General features: G+C 44.0%; 1 protein-coding gene across 2 annotated transcripts in view; it reads left to right on the top strand.

The window, feature by feature from the left end:
- Window positions 1–22,434, top strand: part of LOC8027878 (probable E3 ubiquitin-protein ligase RNF144A) — a 35,259-nt gene extending 12,825 nt beyond the window's left edge. Inside the window, exons 1-9 of one of the 2 annotated variants that reach the window (XM_042286631.1) lie at window positions 926–1,075; window positions 5,459–5,812; window positions 9,287–9,388; window positions 9,753–9,813; window positions 11,259–11,371; window positions 12,801–12,892; window positions 13,660–13,804; window positions 15,869–15,958; window positions 19,413–22,434. In XM_042286631.1, the coding sequence (XP_042142565.1) occupies window positions 959–1,075; window positions 5,459–5,812; window positions 9,287–9,388; window positions 9,753–9,813; window positions 11,259–11,371; window positions 12,801–12,892; window positions 13,660–13,804; window positions 15,869–15,958; window positions 19,413–19,550 (1,212 nt within the window). In that variant the 5' untranslated portion in view covers window positions 926–958 and the 3' untranslated portion in view covers window positions 19,551–22,434. Of the gene's footprint in view, window positions 1–925; window positions 1,076–5,458; window positions 5,813–9,286; window positions 9,389–9,752; window positions 9,814–11,258; window positions 11,372–12,800; window positions 12,893–13,659; window positions 13,805–15,868; window positions 15,959–19,412 lie in introns of those variants that run through there. The other variant, XM_002409833.5, reaches the window with a different exon arrangement.
- The last annotated feature ends 321 nt before the right edge of the window (window positions 22,435–22,755 follow it).

Raw genomic sequence — 22,755 nt, forward strand, 5'->3', positions numbered from 1 at the left:
AAGGCCGAAGAAGAACAAACATGAAGAGGAAATAAATAAATAAGAAAAAAATGAAGCGAATTCTCTGAACTTACAAAGGGCCCAATTAAGCGCTTTTGAAAGTGCGCCACATGTTTCGCTAAATTTTTGAAGCGATATTAAGCCCCTCGACTTTCAGGAGCTACAAAGAAGTAAAAAAGGAAAGCTTTGTTGTTTCCGCCGGGTGGGCATGAATATGTTATTTTAGGGATGATTATACGGATGGAAGTTTTCTTCAGCTGTTAACAAATTATAGAGCAACACACCGTTGCAATACTGATATTCGTCTAAAAATTCGAGTGATTCTTCATTATTAATTTGCCTAGCATAAATAAATTTTGTTTGGAGTAATAACCTGTGTACGTCCTTTGTTATCGCTATTAACTGATCGGCTGCAGTTTTATGCAGTTGTTAATAGTGTAGTCGTGGGACGTTTCTAAGTAGATACGAAATTGTATTATGAGTATATTTTAGTATCTTTGCGCCGAACAAATATTACCACTCAACTTCCCGAATCTTCCAAGAACACGATTTCGGGCAGTTCGTCAGTGTTTCATCAGGTGTATGGCTCTAAGGGGCCTTCTAAGTCACCCCCCTTCCCTAAGAAAAAGGGGGAAACAAATTGAAAACAGTTTTTGCTCTCCAACGTAGTCGCAACGGCACAACAACAACACAAGCAGGCGTACCCCACCGCGAGATTCAAAGACGGGACTCCGCGGGAGAGTCTCGCCGAAACCCGGAGATGCGTGCCGGAGTGGCGGGATCTGTCGAGAACTAGACTCGCTGCTCGCGCTTTAAATTTAGCGCGTGGTCGGGCGACTGTTTTTGGTCAAAGCACTCCCGCGTCGTGCTGATAAATAAAGTTCCGGACGCCGGCGTCGTCGCTTGGCGGGGGTCGTGCCCGCGGTTTCGCCGTCTCCGCCCAGTGTCTGTTGTTGCTATGGCCGTCCGGATGATCGCAGCAGCCTGGTGGTGTCCCCCGCTTGTCCGGAGGCAGGACTGTCCCTGGCTTCATCTGGTCCTCTGTCTCGTCCTGCTCAACGCAGTGGCCGTTCTCGTCTGTGCATAAGTCCATTTTGGTGTTGGCATGATCTTAGTGTATCCCCCTCCACCCACTTTTTTTTTTTTCCTGCATTCTCGATAACTATTTCATTACGAAGAATATAAGGCACGAATTCTAAAATAACACGCTGAAGGCTTTTTTTTTTTTTTTTTTACTCGCGCATTAATAATAACATTTCGTTGTGTCTGTCACAGCAGGAAGTTAGTCAGCCTCAGAGAAGTCTCGTGCCTCTGCTGTAGATGAAAAATTTCGCTAGTGCAGTACGACTGCTAGCCCGGCGTCGATCTTTAACGTGTGTCACGCGGCTACATTTGGCTACGCTGCGTCACTTCCGTCCGTGCTCCGTACCCGTGCTTCGTACGTAGCACGGCTCGCCGTCGTAAAAGGCTACCTCTCGAAGGGACCGACTACACTTTGTTTTACCTTAGCTTGGACCGCAGAGAACGCTACGAGCGTCACGCGACCCTCGGGCGGAGCAGGCTACCGCCCATGGTTTCTTGGCTAGGGGGAGCGAGCTACCGCCCATTGTAAAGGACGGCCATTAGCGTCCATCCGTCCAGCAGTGAATTGGCTGGAATGGCTCGTGTAACGTCTGGGGAAGCGCGTGCTGCAGCGAGCTTTCGGATCGCCGTTTTATTAGGCACGAAGGAAATTGCTTATAATTTAATAAATTCAAAGGTATTTGCAATTGGAAAAATAGGTGGGTGCATGCGGACCAATCACAGTTCCAACTACCGGGCCCATAGCCTCACAAAGGGCCCCTGGTCCTTTGTGAGGTATATATAATCGGAGATTTGTGTTTGTCCTTTGTCCCTCTTGTTCCCCTTCTCCAGGGATTATTTTCATCATTCTTGTCCAGCTCGCTTGCACCTTTGCATTTAATTGCATTCTAATAATAACACTGAAACATTTTGTGGAGCTAATTAATTTCATTGACTGAGTTTAGCGTACAAAATTTAAATTAATTCTATAAAAAAAAAAAACACGTTCGCAAGTAACGTGCATAAATAATTTCCAGCATTTAAGCTTCAATAGCTTTTTTACTTTATTTTCGCCGGCTCTATACTTTGCGAATTCGGCAAACCGTGGTTTTTCTGGAATATTTTGCGGGAACGAAATTTCACGATTAGGGTGGCATGACATTTATTTGTTTCCGTAGGAAAATTATATTTGCGGGTTCTATTTTATTGCGATATTATTGAAGTCGCGAAAATTAAGTCGTTTACAGTATGCTAATTTTAAGAGGAAGTTCACCTCATTACAGGCAATTATTATTTATTCGCACATAAATACAGAGGTGATGATGATGATGCCCTGTAAAATATGTATCCTTTAAACCGATCGGGCCCCTCTGTCTGAAGCAGTTGTCTGAAATGCGTATAGTTCTTCCCACGAAACACAAATGCATGGAAAACGAAAGCAAACAAACAAGCGGACAGCTCCACAAGAAGACTCGATGCAAGCAACGGTGGTTGATGAGTCAGCGGATTCCAAGAGGAGGTCATTGCGACGTTCCCGCCCACACTTGACAGGCACTGTCGCAAGGATGAGCCGCCTTCAAAATAGAGCGCGTTTGTTGTTTATTGCGGGCCGCACAACTGTACTCGCACTAATTATCTTGTCGCTACGCGGACTCACTAGCTGACACGCTTTTTTAGTGTGTCAACGATGTTGTTGTTGTTGCTGCCCAGCTTTACCATATCGCTTCCCTAGATGACGACCCAAATATCATTTCGCCAGCGAAGGCACGTCTTGTCTATCGATGGGACCTTGGCCAAGCTGCAGCTGCGCTTCCTGCAACCCGCATTTCACCCTCCATTACGCAAAAGGGGTTCGGGCAGCGTAGATTTCTTTGACGATATTTTTGTGCGGAAGTTTTATACTGATGATAAGACGTGTCCGCATGCGTGTTGTGGGAATGATGCTGTTAAAAGCTGTATATATAGACATAAAAAGTTAAGGAAACTTTAGTTTTTGGCTGATTTGACCTTTGTATATTGTCTGCCTTGTATGTGCCACTTCTTTTTGTGGTGTTCATATGACCCGGCTAACGAATAAATAAATAAATAGATACACGTTATATCTCCCTTGCCGCTATTTGTAGTGGTGGGACAAGACGCATCGGCTCAATAAATTATACTCTTCGAAAGCAGAGGACGCCACTAAAACGCCATCGCGGACGGCACTATTTTTGAAGCAGACGACGGTACCAAAATGTTGAAGCAGACGACACGCGCAAAATTATATTTTATGCAAGCCGAAAATGCTATACCAAAATGCCGTAGCAGACGAAACACGGAGACGAACGCGAAACAGACGGAGCCACCAAAATGTCGTAGCAGACGACATGCGCAAAGCAGACGAATAAATATTTTATGAAAGCATACTAAAGTGCTGTAGCAGACGACACGCGCAAAGCGGATTCGAACGTTAGTCCGGAGATTCACGCAAATGCAACCGGCTAAAATGCAATTTGAGACGGTAGACGAGAGAACGCATCAACCGACTGCGTAACAGAGCGGGCATGTAGCTGCAAAATGCATCTACGGAGAGCGCGCGCCAAAGCAGACGACAAGACGCGGACAATGGTAGCGCGTCCGTTACGACATCCGTGACAGAATGGATACCCTGACCTTGTGCGGGGGGCTTTTCCCTTTTGTAGTCGCATGCGTTGCGACTTGGCAACTGCCCGAGTGGGATGTCAGACGCTTTCGCAAACTGTCCACGCGCCCGCTGCTGTTTACAAACAGATGATGTCATGCTAGCGGCGCGTGCTCGGCCTAGCAAAGCATAGCGCAGAACTGCACTCACTGGGTCCTGACTCAACTTTCTGAGAATGCGATGACTGCTCACCTGCGTGTTTTGTCACAAATAACTTGTTTACATCTGAACAAGAAAGGCCAGCTTCGACAAGCTGTGTTGCTTTGTTAAAAAAAAAAAAAAAAAAAAAAAAATTAGCTTTAAATTACGACCATATGTTATTCCAGCTGAAAGCACTGCCGTCCATCTTTTGCTTGAAATCTATTAGGTCTTCTGCTGACTTTGCTTAAATTTTGTGCAGGCACATGATTTAGCACCTAAATTTTCACAGTAAAGCAAAGTTTACAAGAGCTTCATCTGATTTTGTGTGTGTCTGATGGACCTTTTGTCATGTAAAGGTCAGTTTCTGCCACAGCATTTAAAAACTATTCTCAGTTTTGTGGTGTTGCCACTCGCAAAGAAGGCTATGAATTGTTACCTTAGGATTTTTGATTGGGACTAGTAAAACAGCAATTGAATGCAAGCCATGTAGATACATTTTACTCAGCTTCACAACTACAATTTCACAAGCGACCGTTTTCTTAATTCTATTTCTTTCTGCAACATACGGTTCAAAGAGACAGATGTAACCCTTCAATTAGAAACTCGCTTAGAGGTAAAAGCTTGGTCTGCTGGGCAAGTTGGTAGTGGACATTCATATTAAAAATAGCGCAAAAGAGACACACCAAAAAGACGAAGAAGCACATAGGACAAGCGCTAAGCGCTTGTCCTGTGGGCTTCTTCGTCTTTTCGTCCCGTCTCTTTTGCGCTATTTTTAATATGAATGTCATTTACAGATCTCCAGCAGTGTACGCTTCATCACTTTCCTATAATTCTGGAACCATCCAGGCCCTACCTATAAGTAGTGTTTCGTGTTTTCTGATAAATCCAAAGAAATATGAAAAACACTCGCCGGAAAATTTTTCCTCAGTTCATATTTATCTGAAAAACTGAATTTCGGTCTTAACGACAAAATGAAAAGCAAAAAAAGGCAGTGTTTTACAAATAAAGTTTGTAAGGGCACTAGGTCAGTGTCAGTGGTCCTGAGGAGATGCATGTCTTTAGTTTCCTTTGAAATCTCAAACTACTGACAAAAGGGATTTGCCTGTTAGCTTGCCAAGGTTCCTCCAGGACTACAAGTCATGGTACCTGGACTTTATTTCGTTCTTGAATTTTTAAAAATTTAGAACACACTACTTTGAATTTGAGAATTGGAAATCTAACAAAAATAAAATCTGATTAACCCCTAATTTTTAGCAAAAAATAAACACAGAAAAACACCCTCTTCACTTCACGACGAAAACACGCAACCCTACCTATAAGCAAAGCTTTTCTCTATAACCCCTCCCCCTCCTTCCCTTCTTTCCTTTCCCCAATGTCCCGTTTTCTACTCTAAGGATTATGATCATCGCACCCATACTCTGATCACCATTATTATAGGGCATACCTTCGGAAGTTATGACGAGGGCGATAGCCGTGGGTAGCTATGGGTTGCCTTGAGCCCGTCCAGCGTGATTTGTTATGACCTTGCGAGTTCAGGAATCTTCCTGACGCCGTCGTCACTCTCTTTTGACTTAGGTGGTCATGGCACGCGGCGACCAGCCCCGAGAAAAGAAGCGGACTTTCCTGCCGTTCCGCTGGCTCATGTCTCGGTCCAGGGACAAGAAACCCGCCGCATCGGTCGTGCCCGCCAACGGCAACGGCGCCCCGACCATACCAAAGTCCCACACCTACTCCGGAGGCACGGCGACGTGCCCCAGGGGTACGCAGCGGTCGCTCAGCGTCTGCGAGATGGGCAACAATGGTGGCACCGGAGGCGACGTGGTGGGCAGTCAGCGCCCTCTCCTGGCGCTGTGCAGACTCTGCCTGGCCATCGTGCCGTCGCCCGCTCTCTACAGGGTGGCTGGCTGCGGGTGCTACTTCTGCCTCCAGGTATGGAGAAACGTCGGTCATTTGATAGGCACAGCTACATGTCTGTTGTTCGACAGGCACATACAAATTTCCATCATTCGACAGGTACAAAGAAATGTCCGCCATTTGGCAAGTACGGCGAAATGTCCTTCATTTGATAAGTACAGAGAAACGTCTTTCGTTTGACAGTTTTTGGTTGCAATGATTGCAAGGGTAGCTAGGTAGCTAGAGATGCAACATGAAAGCTTATTGCAGTGTGATCATGGATGGACATATAATCGTGTTGCTGCATAGACCGGCAGGAGCAGTGAAACTGCCGTCATAGAGGCTGGCTGTTAGAGGAAGTATTCCATTTCATGTCGTGCAGTAAGAAGTTTCACTGACCACTGCCACTGAATCATGAGTAAAGCTGTACGCACTACGTAGTGCACTTCAGACGGAAATGGCTATATGCACTACGCGGAGAGCTCATGCTGCTCAGGCCACCCTTTTCGAACGGCGCGTGTATCACTGGGGAGCTCGTTAACATAACCCCCACCTGCATTCACGCCGCTTCGCGGCTACAGTGTACGGCTGCTAATTACAAAACTTAACCAGTACACGCCACTTCGCGGCGTCCAGCCGGCAACCCAAGCCCCGCTGTCCCCGATCGCACTTCTGGAAAGAGAGTCCCATACCATTTAGTTCTGCGAAGTTTTGTCGGCAACATTCGTTGTTTTATAGTCAGTTACAGGTTAAGAAGGTAGCGGCAAATGCCCCTCAAAGGGAATCAGATATCCCTCCGCCACCTCCGCATCCAATAGCGTCCCACCGCTCCCGTGACGTCGCAGCCAACGCGCGAGGAGGGTCTTGCCTTTCTGTACATATTTGCTTTATCTTTGGACTTTGACTTAGCATTGTGGAAGCCACGAGAGGGAGATTAGAGTTCTCCCCCACCGACGGAAACAAATATGACTTTCGGGGATTAGCTTCCCCCCCCGATGGATAGAAAGGCTGCTTCCAGGGGCTCGGTTCCCCCTCCGATGAATACAAAGGTCGCTTTCTTAAAAAGTGGGGTCGGAGACAAGTGGGAATCCATTGAAGCGGAACAAGGAGCGTTTCCAGTGAACTCTTCTTTCGACTGCGGAGAGATTTGAAACGGGCGCATCACGCTTGTGGGAGGAGCTTCTCCTACCTTCTTGACTTGTAACCGACTATAGTGTTCACCGTAAAAAAGAAATGTCGTAAATATCGCCAAATGCTCTACAAAACAAAATGTTTGAAAAAAAAAAAAAAGTAGGCTTACCGCGAATCAAATTTGCGTCCACTTGCGTATAAAGCGGACACGGCGGACACCTTAACTCCTATGCTATGCCATCACTTAGGAAACTTGTTGTGACCATTCGTTTTATGGGAGTTTAGCGTAGTGCGTATAGTCATTTCTGTCTGAAGTGCACTACGGAGTGCGTGTATCTTTACTCCCGAATGGTACCCCATTGTCGACTCCTTCTCGACACTGCAGCTAACATTTTCCCAAAGGGGTCCTTCATGCATTTGTCCTTTAAATATTGTACACGACACCTTACGTATGTATTCACGGGGATGCTCTGAAAGACTTCACCGGGTTTGTTGTTTAGACCAACCTGGTGAAGTCCTCGCTGAGCATTGCTCTCGATACACCCGTGGCAGCCAAACCGTGGCTCAAAAAGCATTCTGCTAGTCGCGACCGGCTTGCCGCAATCAGACTTGTACCGTACGCATTACAAGTAATCAAATTACTTGTAATCGATTACTTTTTGGAGTAATTTTGTAATCAGTTCATTACTTTTTTTAGGCAGTAATCACAAGAGTAATTCGATTACTTTTTGAAGTAATAAAATTACTTGTAACCGTTACAATTTGTCCACTGGACCCCTCCCCTGGGCACACGCCTTTTTTTTTTTATAAAATGACAAAAATAAAATGTTTTTTTTTTTCGAGCGGAAAAAAGAAAGATTTTTGTGGAGCTGTAGGAAACGAGGTCAATCTGTTTCTATGTACAGTTTCTGTGCAATGACTGTTTTTTTTTGTTTTTTGTTTTGAGCTGGGACTGGGAGTGGGAAGCCCAAGGGAAGCCACAGTGCGTGACAAAGGCCCTTCAGGGCGAAGTTTGAGGAAGCAGAATGTAGCTTTGTGAGTCCTTCGTTCAAACTAGCCCCCTCACGCACACACACACACAGAAATAAAAAAAATAAAAAAAATCCTGCTTAGGGTACCTACTCGCAGCCTGTAGGAGAACCAGAACCGAAGAATGCCGAAAGCGGATGCAAAATATAAAAAAGGCAATTAAAATATTTCCCCGTTTCCCCTACGTGGTCTTTGTGACAAGCAATGTTTCAAGTTGAGAAGTGGTCGGGGTGATCTCTTCCGCTAATAGATACCACACATGATCCGTTTCAAATCCTGGAGCTGCTGCTCTTTTGTATAACATGCGAGCTCATCCACATGTGAATAATAAAATAAGCGACGCAATCTTTGAGCGACAATCCTTGCTCAAGCTTAACAAGATTTAGAACCCACTCCGCCCCCCCCCCCCCCCCCACACACAGACACACACACACAGACACACACACTGGCGAACGCCCAAATCCTGAAACGTCTTCAAGCGAATTCTATGCTTCTGTCCGCATTGTGAAGGTGCAACGACCACGAAGAGGAAGCCAGTTTTTCTTCTTCAATACTTGTGCAAATGTGAAATATAGGCTGGAAGTAGTTCATTGTTATGAGCGCTAAAGATGTGTCTTCACACAATAAAGTAATCGGAAAGGTAACGATTACTTCTTTAAGTAATGTCCAATTACTTTTGCCGTCGAGTAATCAAGTAATCTAATCGAATACTTTTGATCCAAGAGTAATAGTAATTGTAATCGATTACTTTTTTTTAGTAACGTGTACAAGACTGGCCGCAATAGACTGGCTCTAGGCAGTTCAGTTTCCTACTTACATCCGGCCTTAGTCTTTAAAAAAAGTTATGGCAAATTGCTTGGCAGTTGTGTTGCATACATGAAACATTCTAGCATCACAAAGGTTTAGCAGTGCTTTGAGTTTCCAGATGCTTATGTTCACGGCGCTCTTCATCAGATAGTTTAACGCTTACCATGTGTGCACTTGATATTTGTTTCCAGAACGAAGCGATACTACTGCTAATCGGGCTGATAAGCCAGGCGATCTTCCGGAGCCTTCCGCACTCTTGAGCTCTTCTCCCTCATTGTGCACAAGTGGTGGAATTCCTCCTCTCCTATCCCTCTGGTCGCATGACCAGAGGGTAACTAGTCAGCATCAAGCACCTCACTCCTTCTCCCCCACCTGTCAAACAATCAGCGCCGAGCTTCGTGGCGACCCTTTTATCCAGGCTTCACTTTTATCTGGGTTTAACAAAATGCCGAACACCGAGCCAAAGAATGTGTGACGCTAATAAATGGTCTGCATAAGTTGAACATACACGAAGAACTAATTGTTTTCCTTTTCCTCCCACAGTGCACCCAACAGTACCTGACATACAGTATTCGTGAGGGAAATGTGGTTCTCCCGTGTCCCGACGGCAAGTGTCCCAGCGGAGGCACCTTTGACTCATCTGAGGTGAGTAGCGACCTACACCGACTACTTATTGGTTCGCACCGTTTGAAGTAGTGTCCCATCGTAACAGAGTGGGAATTTTAGTCCTCAAAATTGAATTTGAAAGGCTGAAAGCAAAAACAGTGATAGAGTTAGCTGTGCCAGAATAAATTTTGATTGGTTCAGACAAACTTCAAAATGGCAATCATGTAGCACATTGCGACGGCACGCCTCCACGAGCTTCCGGTTTCTAGGTGTCGAAAAATATGTTAAAATATTACATTTGTATTTAGCTTTTGTTTGGGTGAACTGCAGCTTTAACATACAAAGAAATGGATATGAAAATTTGGTTCAGACACTTAAGTTTTCAAAACCGGTGCTGTTCCAGGTTGAAAAACTCGTCGAGAAGGACGTCTTGGAGCTGTACCTACGTTGCAAGTTGAACAGAGGTGAGTTTGTCTATCTGCGAGTCTGTGACAATCTGGCCTGAGCTTCAACAAAAAGGTATCTTCACGTTGAAACCATGATAGCGCCGTTTTTAGCAAAGATGCTGGTTTCTTGTCCCAAGGGGGATTGCAATTTGCATTGTTCCTCACGCCAAGTTTTGTAGCGAAAGTTACTACACGACTAGGCAGCCTGAAACTTGAAAGTTTGATTAATTGTAATATGTTTTGCATAGTAGTGTATAAGCATATATCTCCAGAAAGAAACAGGCTTGTATCATCTAGATAGATAATAAACTAAGCTTACTATATCGTTAATATAGTCATTACATAAAATAGGACCTAGGATACTTTGTTGGGATAAACAAGTAAGAACATTTTTGGAAGGAGGAAGAATGCCCATCAGTGACAACGCACCGTTTTCAGTTATTTATGTATGGATCAAGTAGATCAAGACGCACACCGCATATGCCGTGATGACTTAATATGGCAAGCAAAAAGTTTTGTGATTCAAGAAATCAAACAATTTTCTAAAATCAATAAACTAATCAAATGTAATAAGTCTTTATTTCTATGTCCTCTAATACAGCTTTTTAAAAAAAAATAACAATGCTGCTTCGGTACATTTATCTTCGCAAATACCAAACTGACCGTCCGTTAATACGGAATGTTTTGCAAAAAAGTGGCCGAGACGAGTAATTATATTATCAAGTGCCGAAAAAAGTAGGTAAAATGAATATATTATTCCTTATAGTGTGCTGATTGCCACCTTTGTGTAAAACGGATAGAGGTATATAATTACTTACAGTTTGCTTATTGCCACCTTTCTGTATAGCCAAAATCTTTGCCAACTTCATGCTCGCAGAAAATTGGCTAGATGATAATGATAAATTTTATATAGGTATGTGGTCTTTGCTTTCCATGGTCAGTGACCATGGGGAGCGGGGGTCGGTGGAGGGGCGCATCGGAAGGTAGCTTATTTTGGAGTTCAAATTTTCAAAATTAGTTAGACTAAAAAAAAAAAAAAGAGCTAATTAGTTTGGGGGCAGCCACAAATTGGCCGCCCCCCAAATTCTGCCACCCTCCGCCCCTGGACAACATGTCTAACAAAACAGGGGTCAGTATCATTGTAGGCCAGAAACGCACTTGCTGCCTTCCGACGTGCATTGGCTTTTTCCGATGTGCTTTTACTTTTGCTGATGTGCCTTGGCTTTTTCCAGCATGCTTTGGCTTGTTGCCTGCCATTCTTATCCTGTCCACAGCAGCCTCAACATGCATCCTCGTCATTCTGTCTTGGTGGCTGTTACAAAACTGCCAATCTGTTATCCTGCGTTAGGTTTTAGCTTCTAGAGGACTTATGTCCAAAGCGCGACTTTCAAGAGTGTGGTCGACAGACAATTTTCCGTGAAGGCACGACGAAACCTGACCCAGGCGTCCTGTGTCCTTTGCAGACGTAGAACTCGACCCCTATCAGACCTGGTGCCCGAGCCCCGGTTGCGAGAGTATCTGCAGCGTCATGCCTGCTCCTAAGAAGTGCCAGGCTTCGCCCGTGCACTGCTCCAAGGTGAGCATTTTGTACCCATCGGCTCTAGCTGTCTGCTACTGTAGAATACCGTGCATCCGCCCATTCCCAAATTTGTAAGATCTGAGAAAATATGCACAGCACATTTATATGTAAAATTGATGACCAGACAAGTGCACATCCCCCATTTTTCCACGATTATCTCTTAGTTTTGAGTGGGCGCTTGCCCAGTTTTAATAACGCTTGCCCAGTGTTAAAAGGGAAGACACGGGTCTTTGTGGCCAAAAAATCCCCGTTTTTTGGGGTAATGGCGATTTTGAAACCTACAGCTATTTTTCTTCTGATCTGCCAAGTTTCTTACCATATTTCAGATCAATATTTGAGTCATTGTATTGGTTTATAATATCTATGATTGCTGGCTGGAATTTCATTGAGGTTGACACTAAATTGCCTTTTCTAAAAACACAGTGTTTCGACTTTATCTGCAAATTTTCGGGAGGGATATATCAGCATCTAGGGCAGATAGAAATATAACTTATTTTGCAACATGTAGCTAAATGTGCAAAGCATACAATGTTAGAGCAAATTCTTTGTTATATGTAGGTCTAGGAAAATTTTCAACTGAACTATTGTATTATGCTTGGTGGCCACACATTGAACACTGAACTTGCATATGTTGCAAAGTCATAAATAATGGTCCAATATGAAAAGTATCTCCAACATTGTATTCTTCATATTTCATAATATCTCACCACATTTAAAAAATAATTTTTTTGTTGTGCAGTTTTTTTTTTATTGTTCCTGCAAACATAGGCAGACAAGTTTTAATTATCTTGATGTGAAATCTCCCAATTAAAAATATACCATATATTTTATATCGGCACAAAAATCTGAACAAGCTTGTGCCGATATATTTTATATCGGCACAAAAATCTGAACAATTGGATTTCATAAAAAAGTAAGGGAAAAAGCTCCCAACACCAGTGTTTCCCCTTAAATCTCAACAGGCAGTAGATTTCTTACAAACAATCTGAGAAGTGGGAATATTGTGATCTAAAAATGAAGGATTTTTGAATCGCTAAGGGACATCTTATGGATACCAATTCGTGGCTGACCGTACCGGACATTCATGGTTAATCATATATATGACAGTATGAAAGGTTAACTGCTCGGTTTACGTGGTCAAAATAAGCCATCCTATTGTTTGCATGGGCGAAAGTGCTCTAAAGTTCTTCCATTCGGAAAGCATTGCGGCATATATGTTTCTGGCAACACCATGGGGCATACAGTACACTCGGAAAGCAGCGGCATATATGTTTCTGGCAATACCATGTGGCATATACTGTCTGTATCTATGTAATTTATTCCAAACTTATCATTCTGAGATATGACCTGTGTAGTAATTTTTCCCGTTAGGGATAAAATACAAGAGAAGCGACTTATCTCCGCCTTCGGACGTTTACGTTTCCAGTGCAAGCTGACCTTCTGCTCCTCGTGCAAAGAACGGTGGCACGCGTACCAGTCGTGTGACGAGTTCCGCAAGCAGCTCTCCGACGACGAAGCGTGAGTAAAGTCTTGCTGGTACATACATGTGGATCGTCGCTATTACCTTAACATCCAGCCAGGTGGCATCTGCCACCACTTAATCCCGCTGGTTCTCCAAAATTTGTTATGCGTGGTGGGTGTCAATAAGACTGAAATGGTACAAACAAACGAGCTGCCAAACACACGGCTTTATAGTCAGACAAGAAGGATGCAAAAGCTTTCATTGCCATTAAAGGCCAGCTTGCAGAATCAGTCTCTGCCTGGCAGAAGACCCTTTCCCAATGTCCTTCCGCCAGTTATTTCTTGCACTTGTTTTTCCTCCTTACGCACAAAGAGTATCCGAGTGCTAACCCTCGTTGAAAAGGGGAGTTTCGTCCTTTCTAGCTGTGAGGCAAGATTTAAGCGACCCAAATCCCCGTGCCGAATTCTATACAGCTGCTAAAACCAAAAATAGTAGGTATGCGCTTTTGTTTTTTTTCGCTTACAACATATGGTTCATGACAATGCAAGGCTGAGGAAAACTGGTCCAAGATGAGAGATGGTACTAGAATCCCAGCTCCCGAGACTTCCGTGTTGTCTATCCTTTAGTCAATAAGTTCCCTCGCTCGTGAGTCTGTATGAGCAGATTATACACACTCGCCCGCCGTTTTACAGACACTGTTAGGGCAGTCTCGGTTTGAGCTCTAAACAGAAGCCCACAGAAAGTGCGGGGACACAACATTTGTTGCCATTTTGTCTCTCTCCCTCTCTCCTTTTATGTGACGAGTGTTTCTTTCGGCTCACAGTCCAGGCCTGCCCGGCGAGGAGTGCGGCCTGATCAAGCGCTGCCCGCACTGCCGGGTCCCCATCGAGCGTGACGAAGGCTGCGCCCAGATGATGTGCAAGCGCTGCAGTCATGTCTTCTGCTGGTACTGCCTTGCCTCCCTGGACGTAAGTGCCACGGTTCTATGGCTGTTAATGTATTTCACAGTACTGCCAGGCCGGTTAAAGGGGAGGTCCGGCGAAACTTGGATATAGCCTCCGATTTGCCTCATAATCGGTTCATCACAGAAATAGTCACATCTGATCTAGGCATAAAAAAAAAAGGTACAAGTGAAAATAATTAATTTTAGGGGCAAAGCTCTTTAGGGTCTAGCTTTGTCCATCCATCTAGCGTCCGTGCTCACATCGATGGCACTGCCTCCGGGATCGGCCCACTTTAAAAAAAAACAACAACGTACGCCCGCACGGTGGTTCGAACTCAGGACCGCTTGTTTACGAGGCAGACGTCTTAACCACTACGCTACACTTTTTTTTCTTTCTCTTTATTGCAAGATTTTGACAGTGAACAAAGATTCACAGTGCACGATACATTTCACTTGAACATGTGCCAACGTTGCATGTAGCTGCTCAACGTCTATACAGGAGAGGGCGCTGCGGTCAAATGCGTATATAATCGCATTAAACTTTGCATGCATTGGCTCAACGTTTATAGACGAGAGGGCGCTGCGGTCAAATGCTCAAATGCGTATATAACCACATTCCATACCACACATTCTCTTTCTGACATGGACCGTTGACTTAAGCGGTGGAGATGCGTTCCCACGGCTTCTAGCGAATCCAAGCTGATCTGCTTGAACCCCTGGCTCTGCATTTCACCAACCATAAAGTAGTAATAATGAAGTCAAAACGCAACGGAACTCAGCACTACCTATGAACAATAAAATCAGAATCATCAGCACCACCAGAGCTTTGCCCCAATCAACATCATTCACCATGTGGAGGTGCGGCCTCTTTTTTTTTTCATTTTGGTTATTGTGCTTTTAGCTTTGTTTTTTTACCGTTTGTACAAGCTGAAACCATAGTGTAAGAACACTACGGTATAGAGCAGTCGTCTCAAACTTAGGGGAGTGTGGGGGCGATATCCCACACCGGAAAGGTTGAGGGCCAACAAAAGATGGGAGGGGATGGGAGGGGGAAGAGGGAGAGAGAGAGAGAGATACCTTGTGCTCTACGCTATTTGTAAACTCACAGTTTTGCCAGTCACATTTTTAGATTTGATTTGTTTATATTTTGGTTCCTGACCTAATGTGGTTACAAGGATTAAAATGACACCGCCCTGCCAACGTGCTGCCACTTTTAAGAGAACAAAAGAGCAAGTACACTGTCGTTCCCATTGCTCAATTCGCCCAGGAAATAACGAAACTTAACACGTTTTTTTTAGAAATAAAACAAATTAATTTGACAGTTCTTGCTTTCCCAACAATTTTAATTTTTATTACAACACTGAACGAACACTTGCCTTCTAATGGTGATACTTTTCATGAAGGCGAGAATCCCGAGCAAATAGCTTTTTATCTTTGGCAGTTGCTCGAGAATTCGCGCAGCCGAGATTCATCCTTCAACGAATAGCTCGTCCTTGCAGTCTAGTAGCGGAATTTTTGTACACTGCGAAAAGCAAAGAATAAAGCTAAAAAAAGGGCAGATGCACACAGATAACTATAAACTATGTGAATATGTATGTGTAAAGAGCAGATCACCTTTTCGAGCGAAAATAAATTGACGAGATGAGATCACCATGCCATTTCTAGGGCTCGAGACACGGGAGCCGGGGCTCATAGCCTGTTGTCCGTGGGTCACATGCGGTCCACGTTTTGAGAACCCTGATACAGAGTCCAGTGGTATATCAACCAAAGAACATAATTTGCTTTTTCTTCTAACCCTTTTTTTTAGGTTGTTGAGCCATACTCATTATAATAATGTGTAACAACAACAACAACAAAGTTAGAGCACTTCTGTCCCTGCCTCTTCTACTTTTGGTTGTTTCAAGATTTTCTCACCTAGTCTCAGATGTTTTAACAAAATGGTAAACTTACACCAGCTTGCCCGCACCCTGTTTTCATTAGAGCAGGACATCCAGCCGATCATAGCTATGACTTAATTATTAGGGTACCCCAGCAACTACAGGCACAGAGACTCAAAACTGAATGTGGTTCTCTTGCTTCTTTTCTTTAGGACGACTTTTTGCTGCGTCACTATGACAAAGGGCCCTGCAAGAACAAACTGGGACACTCCAGAGCGTCGGTTGTCTGGCACAGAACTCAGGTGAGCATTTCCTCGAGGGTACAATGACCTTTTACACCTTCAAACACCCGCAGTTGCTAAAAAGTGGAGCAAAGAGTAGCTTCACCCAATGGCGTCCTTCGAAGGTCGTCGCAGCGTGGTACTTAGAATTCAGATGTGGCAAAACCAAAAGTATTTTGCTTTGCATTGCTACCGGGAATTCAGCTTCACCGAGCCACCACCTCAGGTTGGCAGAAGTGGACTTGAAATTCAATTTCTCTAGTCTTAAATTAAGCCACTGAAAAGAAAAAAGTTTTTTTTTTTTTCTTTTTAGACAATTTGGGTAAAACACATGTCTCAAAAAATGAGGAAAAAAATTTTTAGTGCAATATTGACGGCGCAAATTTATTTTAAATTCTATGTGCAAAGTCCATGACGTCACGCAATGGTACACTCCTCCACCTTAGCAAGATGGTCATACACTCTCTCCACCTCAACGTGAAGGCCAAGCCGATCCACCTCTCCTCTACACGCCCGAAATGCCGAGAGAGAAAACAAATGGAAAGGAGGTGCAAACCGACTAAATCGCGTCTTATTGCCCTAAACATTTTTTTTTTTTTGCGTAATATTTTTTGGACACGTCTGTCCTATTTAGACTGTTTAAAAAACACATTTTCTTTCTTTTCAGTGGTCCTTTAAGATGCGCACAGGCCATTTAGAGGACAAGCAAACTTCAGCTGTCACTTTATAGCATTTGGTAAAATCTCAAGAATGAGAATCGTCACTTTTAAATTTTAGTAATGTTCTGCCCGGCAGAAATTCCCCCTTCTCTCCTCCCCACCTCGCACTACCACTAAACTTGAATTAAAAAAAAAAAGAATCCCATGGCATAGTTGAATGACACAATTTGCAGCATACTTTGAGCTCCTCCCATCATTGGAGCGACAAGTTTTAGGGCAATACAAGTATATATTCTTAATATTACCATGCTAACTGAAGTTGTTTTATTAGCGCAGTGGATAGGGTGTTGGCTAACTGAGTGAGAGGTCAGTGGTTCAATCCCTGCCAAAGGATATGGTCTTTGGCAAGGAAAATGGCTACACAGGAGATTGAGGTGTTTTTTCTGCATTATGAAGAAAACCCTGCCCTAGCTTCGGGACATTGTTCACAACAGTCGACCTTGTTCCCATGTGGGCAGGAAAAGGAGTCTATGGCACCTGCATTAATCAACCCTCAGTCCCTCCGAATGCTTGGGATTTGGGGGTCAAGCATGCAGGGACATTGCAGTGAACAACTGAGAACATAATGTTAAACAATTTTATGTGGTTAATTGTGCTTATGTTTATACAGCCGTTATGATTGAAAGTGTGACGAGTCTCATTTTTCTTTTATTGGAAGTTGACCTTTGTTTTATTGCACTATGAATCTTGCAGCAGTGATGAGGAAGATTGATAGAAACTGTTCCAAACAATTCAAGAGCCTCGAAATATACACCTTTCCAAGAAACACTCGACCCCAGGGGTAGCAAAACGTTTTCGAGCCCAGTCACCGTGTTTGAGGCTAGACTCTCACCGGTGTCTCTGCTAACCCTAACCGAGTGGACTGTGATTTCGATCGGCGGAGCCTGCGTAGGTGCAGCTTCAAACACTGCTGGTGGCTAAATTCTCGCCTTTTCCCGCTCTATTTTCTGTTTCCTGGTGCATGTATTTTCCCAAGGACATTAAGAAAGCATTATAGTACGTTTAAAAAAAAAAAAAAAAAAGCAAGAAAAACTTATGAACTATCTTAGTTGGGTACGCGCACACAGAACGAAGGCAACTAAAATGTTAGTTGTCTTTTTTTTTTTTTACGATAAGTTTTGACGGCGCCGCCTGATTAGCCGCGTGTCGTACGCCAAAGCACTCAGCTGTCAAAAATAATTTACAGCAGAAGATAGCCGAAAGCATGCAAATGCCTTTTGGCTATCTTCTGCTGTAAATAACGTATAATGTGTTTATACGTTATTTAAATAAATAAATAATGTGTTTACCAATGGACAGGACACGGAGATACAATTTAGCGAGTGTTTACATTCAAAGAATATATTGTACGTACCACACGATGCAGCGTTATCTGAAAGAAAGTTTTTTTGAGAAGGATCTCAAATACACAGTCGATGACTGTCACATATCGACGATCGGGCGGAATCCAAGATGAGATCGTTTTGGGGCACGTTTTGGGGAGAGCTTCTTTTTTTCACAACGGCACCAAGGCAAAGGAACAAACACGATTGACCCGTTTCCCACCCCAACCCGGACAACTATTTTTGGAGATGACTGAGGATTCTACACAGATTATCTCTGGGAGGGGGGAGAACAATTGTCACTGTTTGCAAAATCGCGTGGTGGGCCATTCGACGTCCTTCCCCTTTTTCGTTTCTTGTGAATGTCGAGCAGAAAAGCTAAGAAGATAACACAAAAAAAATACACAGCACGCATAAAAAAAAAAAAAAAAAATAAGGGGAAACTTTTAAGAGGGGCCAGCAAACGTTGAATGCACAACCGCAAAAACGTAAGTAGAGAATCACGCTGAGCGGGTTTTCGCAGTCCGAGAGAGTGGCAGAAAATTTCTAGCTGATAGAGGGCGTGCGAGTTGCACCAGCCGCATCAGCATCAGCAACATGGCGGCGGCCTAGAGCGTTTTTTGGAAAGGTGTATAGGCATGCAGGGTTTTGTTGAGGTCGAGCTTCTTTTGCATTTTGTAACTTCAGGTAGTCATCAGAAAGAATGACAGACAATATTCAACACAGTTCCAAGGTGTCATGGCTGATAGTTGTTACGGCTGAAGTGCAATACTCTAGAACAGTACATTGTTATATGCGCTCTGCATCTTCTGGTAATCATCCAAAATAATAGTGAAAAATGTTAGTTTTAGGTGACATGGCTGGCAGTGTCGTTACGGCTGAAAGTGCAACATGGTGTATCTAGAGCCTCAATACACCCGTTTTATGCACAAAAAGAGCGATCGAAAATGCTATGAAACACAAAATTATGGGTAACTAAAACTCCTGAAAAGAAAAAAAGTTTTTTTTTTTTAACATTCTAATTGGGGCACGCGTGGTAAAAAATAAATTTTATGCGAACAAATTTTTTTTAAATGCACTATTCACGGCAGGAGATTTATTTTAAATTCTGCGCACGAAGTCCATGACGTCACGGGTAATTTCGGAATGGCCATCTCGGTCGTGAAGGCGAAGCAAATCCATCTCTCCTCCATGCGACCGAAATGCCGAGAAAACAAGTGGAAAGGATGTGACTGCCAACTAAATCGCATCGCACGCCATCAATATTGCTCTAAAAAATATTTTTTGCATGTAAAAGTAATTTTTTGAGATGCGTGTCCCAACTAGACTGTTAAAAAGATATTTATTTTTCTTTTCAGTTTTTTTTTTTTAAGATTCTGCAATGGCTTGCAACCTTTCCTCCAACCACTTTTTTTTTTTCCCCATCATTCTCAGGTGGTGGGGATGTTTGCCGGATTCGGGTTCCTGCTCCTCCTGGCCTCGCCGCTGCTACTCCTTGCAGCACCGTGCCTGCTGTGCTGCCGGTGCCACACCTGCCACCGCTGCCTCGACCCAGAGCCCACAACCCTCTGAATGGGAGTCCAAGCCCCACCTTCTCTCGAAGAGGAAACCCTCAAACACTCGTCCGTCCCTGGTCGCTGCTGCGTCGCTTCACCAACTCATTGGCGCAGCCAGCACATCCCTCAAGTCTCATTTGTGAAGCCGGACGCTTTAACCGCAAGAGCGTGGCGACACCGTCTTGCGCATCGGAGTCACCGAGACGTCCTCAGAGTGTGGTGTGCCACGACGATAGCGTGCGGTCATCTTGTCACCGGTTGGAGTGAATGTGCAAACCCACGACCACCCGCACAATGGGAGGCGTGTCTATTTATTGCATCGTTTTTGTTGTCAGCCGTTCGCACTTCGTTTGCTTCTGGGCGGTTTTAAGAATGGATGCGCGTGTTCATGCAGACGCAGTAGGCGGTATAAGTCCGAGAGCTCGGTACTCTGCAAGTGTTCGTCGACTCTAGGCACTACACCGCTGTCCCTGTTTTAGTCTTGACAAGACTCGTAGAGCTGGTCAGTGGCTGTGCAGTTCCGAATGGTGTTGAGATGGTACTCGCTTATTTAGGCTTAAACATCATTCCTAGATAGGGCACACCTGTCAAGTAGCTTCTTGAAATGATCAAACTCGTAGGAAAAAGCATAGCTCCAAATTTTATTTTTACCCAGTTGATACATTGTTCGGGAGAACTACGCTTGTTGAGTTTCTGCATTTGTTGGCTCCAGGGGAACTGCATGGTTCCAAGTGTCCCGCCTTGAGACGACCGTGCTTCTTATAAGCAAGTTTATGCCAAATTTATTTTACGACACATAATGTCAGATTTATCCAGTCTCTCAATGTACATGTGCACTTTGTGAGTACTTCGGAGCACATGGGTACCACGAGCAGTCCAAATACCGTGGGAATATGTTTGTTGAGATTATTGCGAGATCTTCCTTTTAAACAGAATAGGCCCTCTTTTAATGGTTACAATGGGCGTTGTTAGCTCGTGAACTTTGGAACATTTAGAGTTTGGAACCAAGTTCGCGATTCTGTTTTCGCACTGATAAGACGGCTTGCCGAGACATAGTCCAAGTTGCCACAAATATTTGCCGCGTCATATTACGCAGTTTCAAAGAGGCAGGATACGAAAATTGAGCGGGTAGCACGGCCTGTATAATGTTGTTGCTCATTAGCGCATGCGGTGATGCAAGCATGCTTAGCAGTATGTCTGTGCATGGTTTTGCGAGCGACTAAATCATGACTTCAGACTGTTTCCCCCCCTTATCCTTGGCGCCGCTTCTAAAGCCTCCAGTCAACCCTTCATAGTACTAGAACAAATAAGAATACTAAAAACTAGAATCCTCACTATTTGTTCAGCTTGCTAAAAGCGATAATAGCAGGACGCAAGGGTCTGCCACGTGGAGGCTTCGTGAGCCAGCAGTCTTACGAGTTTTCAGAAACAATTCGGTGCTATGCAGTACTTAGTAAAGCGTTACCTAGCATACTCAATTCAGGTCATAGCATAGATGCAGCATTTGTCCTTTCAAATGCAATCCACACACCATTTTAACAAGTGTGGCTGCAGTAGAGGCTGGGTGTAAAATATCGGCACCTATGGAAAGCGTTGTTGCAGTGTTTTGTCGACACGACTGATGCAATGATGGGTCGCAGCTCGTAGCTTTTGGCTGCGACCCCAAGTTCAACCTCATTCTTTCAGTCATTCAAATCCACTTTACCATCCGTGTCACGCAGCGTGCCGTTGACAGAGTTGTACAATGTGCAAACGTGGCAGCACTTGTACTTCATGTGTTCGAGCGACGCCTGTAAATATCCGAGCAATGTACATAGTAGCCGTGCATTGAGACTTTGCCACGGGTGTTTAGTAGAATCATCAAAATGCTCGGGACTTCACTCTTCACCTGTCCTCTGTGATAGCCCCCCCCTTCTTTTAAATATTATTTTGTACACGCTTATTTGTGGAACTGGGGAATTGAACATAGACCATAGACTGTTCTGAAGGACTACTTTGCCTCCGAAACTGCCTATGTTCTTCAGTGTGCTCCTTTGAACAAAGGCTGGAACCCTGCGACTTGTTTTAGCTTGGATTTCCATATCCTTATGCAAGGCTAAAGACTAGAAACAAACAAAAAAAATCCAATGGTCACCCCAAGTTTTAGCTGCGCATAAGGGTAGGACACGATAGAACTGCCAAACATGCTGGTGCAAGTCACCGCTGAATATTTGCCATCATTAGGCTAGAAGATGTGTACAGTGTGTCCCCGAAAATAAAGGTTGCTGTGGATTTTATTATTGCACAAGCAAACTATATTTTGCCATAGTTTACTTTTTTCAATTATAACTTTTGAATAAGGCAACAGTCATTTCTGAAGCTCTAACATCCGGTCTAGATTGCTAGCGTCACATTTGGGCAGAGGCTGAGCATTTGGTAATGCAGAAGTAATTTTTGCACTGAAAAAAAAAAAAAAAAAACACTTGGGTAATCTTCTTTTTTGGGGACACGTGCTGTACAGCAAACAACTCGCTTGGTCCCCGTCTTGTTAAAGACAGGATGCATCTCAGCTTGTACAGCATCAAAGTAACATCACGCAGCTCATACCAGCAATGCAGTGCAGCTCAGCACTTGGTGCACAGAGGAGGAAACAAAGAAAAGAAAAAGCCAATGACCAGTTATCAAGTCATATAACCTAGCAATGATGCCCGCAGAAAACGCTAAACTTCATGCACCCGTGGATTGCGAGAAATCTTGGACAGGGCGTTGTTCATGGCAAAGGTTTCTAAAGAGTTCCCGAGACAGTGTGAATAAAATCAAACAAGCACATTGGATACTGCACACAATCTAGTCTATCGAACTAGTCTCTTGAGGGACTTGGCAAAAACTTCACGTTGAATAAAATAGTGCTGTCCTCTCTACTCAATGGAGTCCTGTGTTCTTGCAATCATGGTACTCGGTGGACGTTACGGTAACCATGACGTGTCGGAAGCAGTTGCCATAAATATGTTATAAATGTCCACAATAAAGATGTAGTAAATAAATTGCGAAAGCACACAAAGAAAAAATATAGATCGACTTTTCTTACCAAGGTTGAGCATAGCATCTTGTGGCCTGCAGAAACAGGTAAGTTTTCACTCTGAGCACAATAGCCTGGTTTGTTCATGATCAGATCACATCATGAAGCCCGAATCTCGGTGCATTTCAAGACGTACTGCACGAGTGAGCCACTTCTCTGCAGG

This window comes from Ixodes scapularis, unplaced genomic scaffold (assembly GCF_016920785.2).
Source record: "Ixodes scapularis isolate PalLabHiFi unplaced genomic scaffold, ASM1692078v2 PGA_scaffold8__174_contigs__length_109621045, whole genome shotgun sequence".
In the NCBI taxonomy this organism is placed as follows: Eukaryota; Metazoa; Arthropoda; class Arachnida; order Ixodida; family Ixodidae; genus Ixodes; species Ixodes scapularis.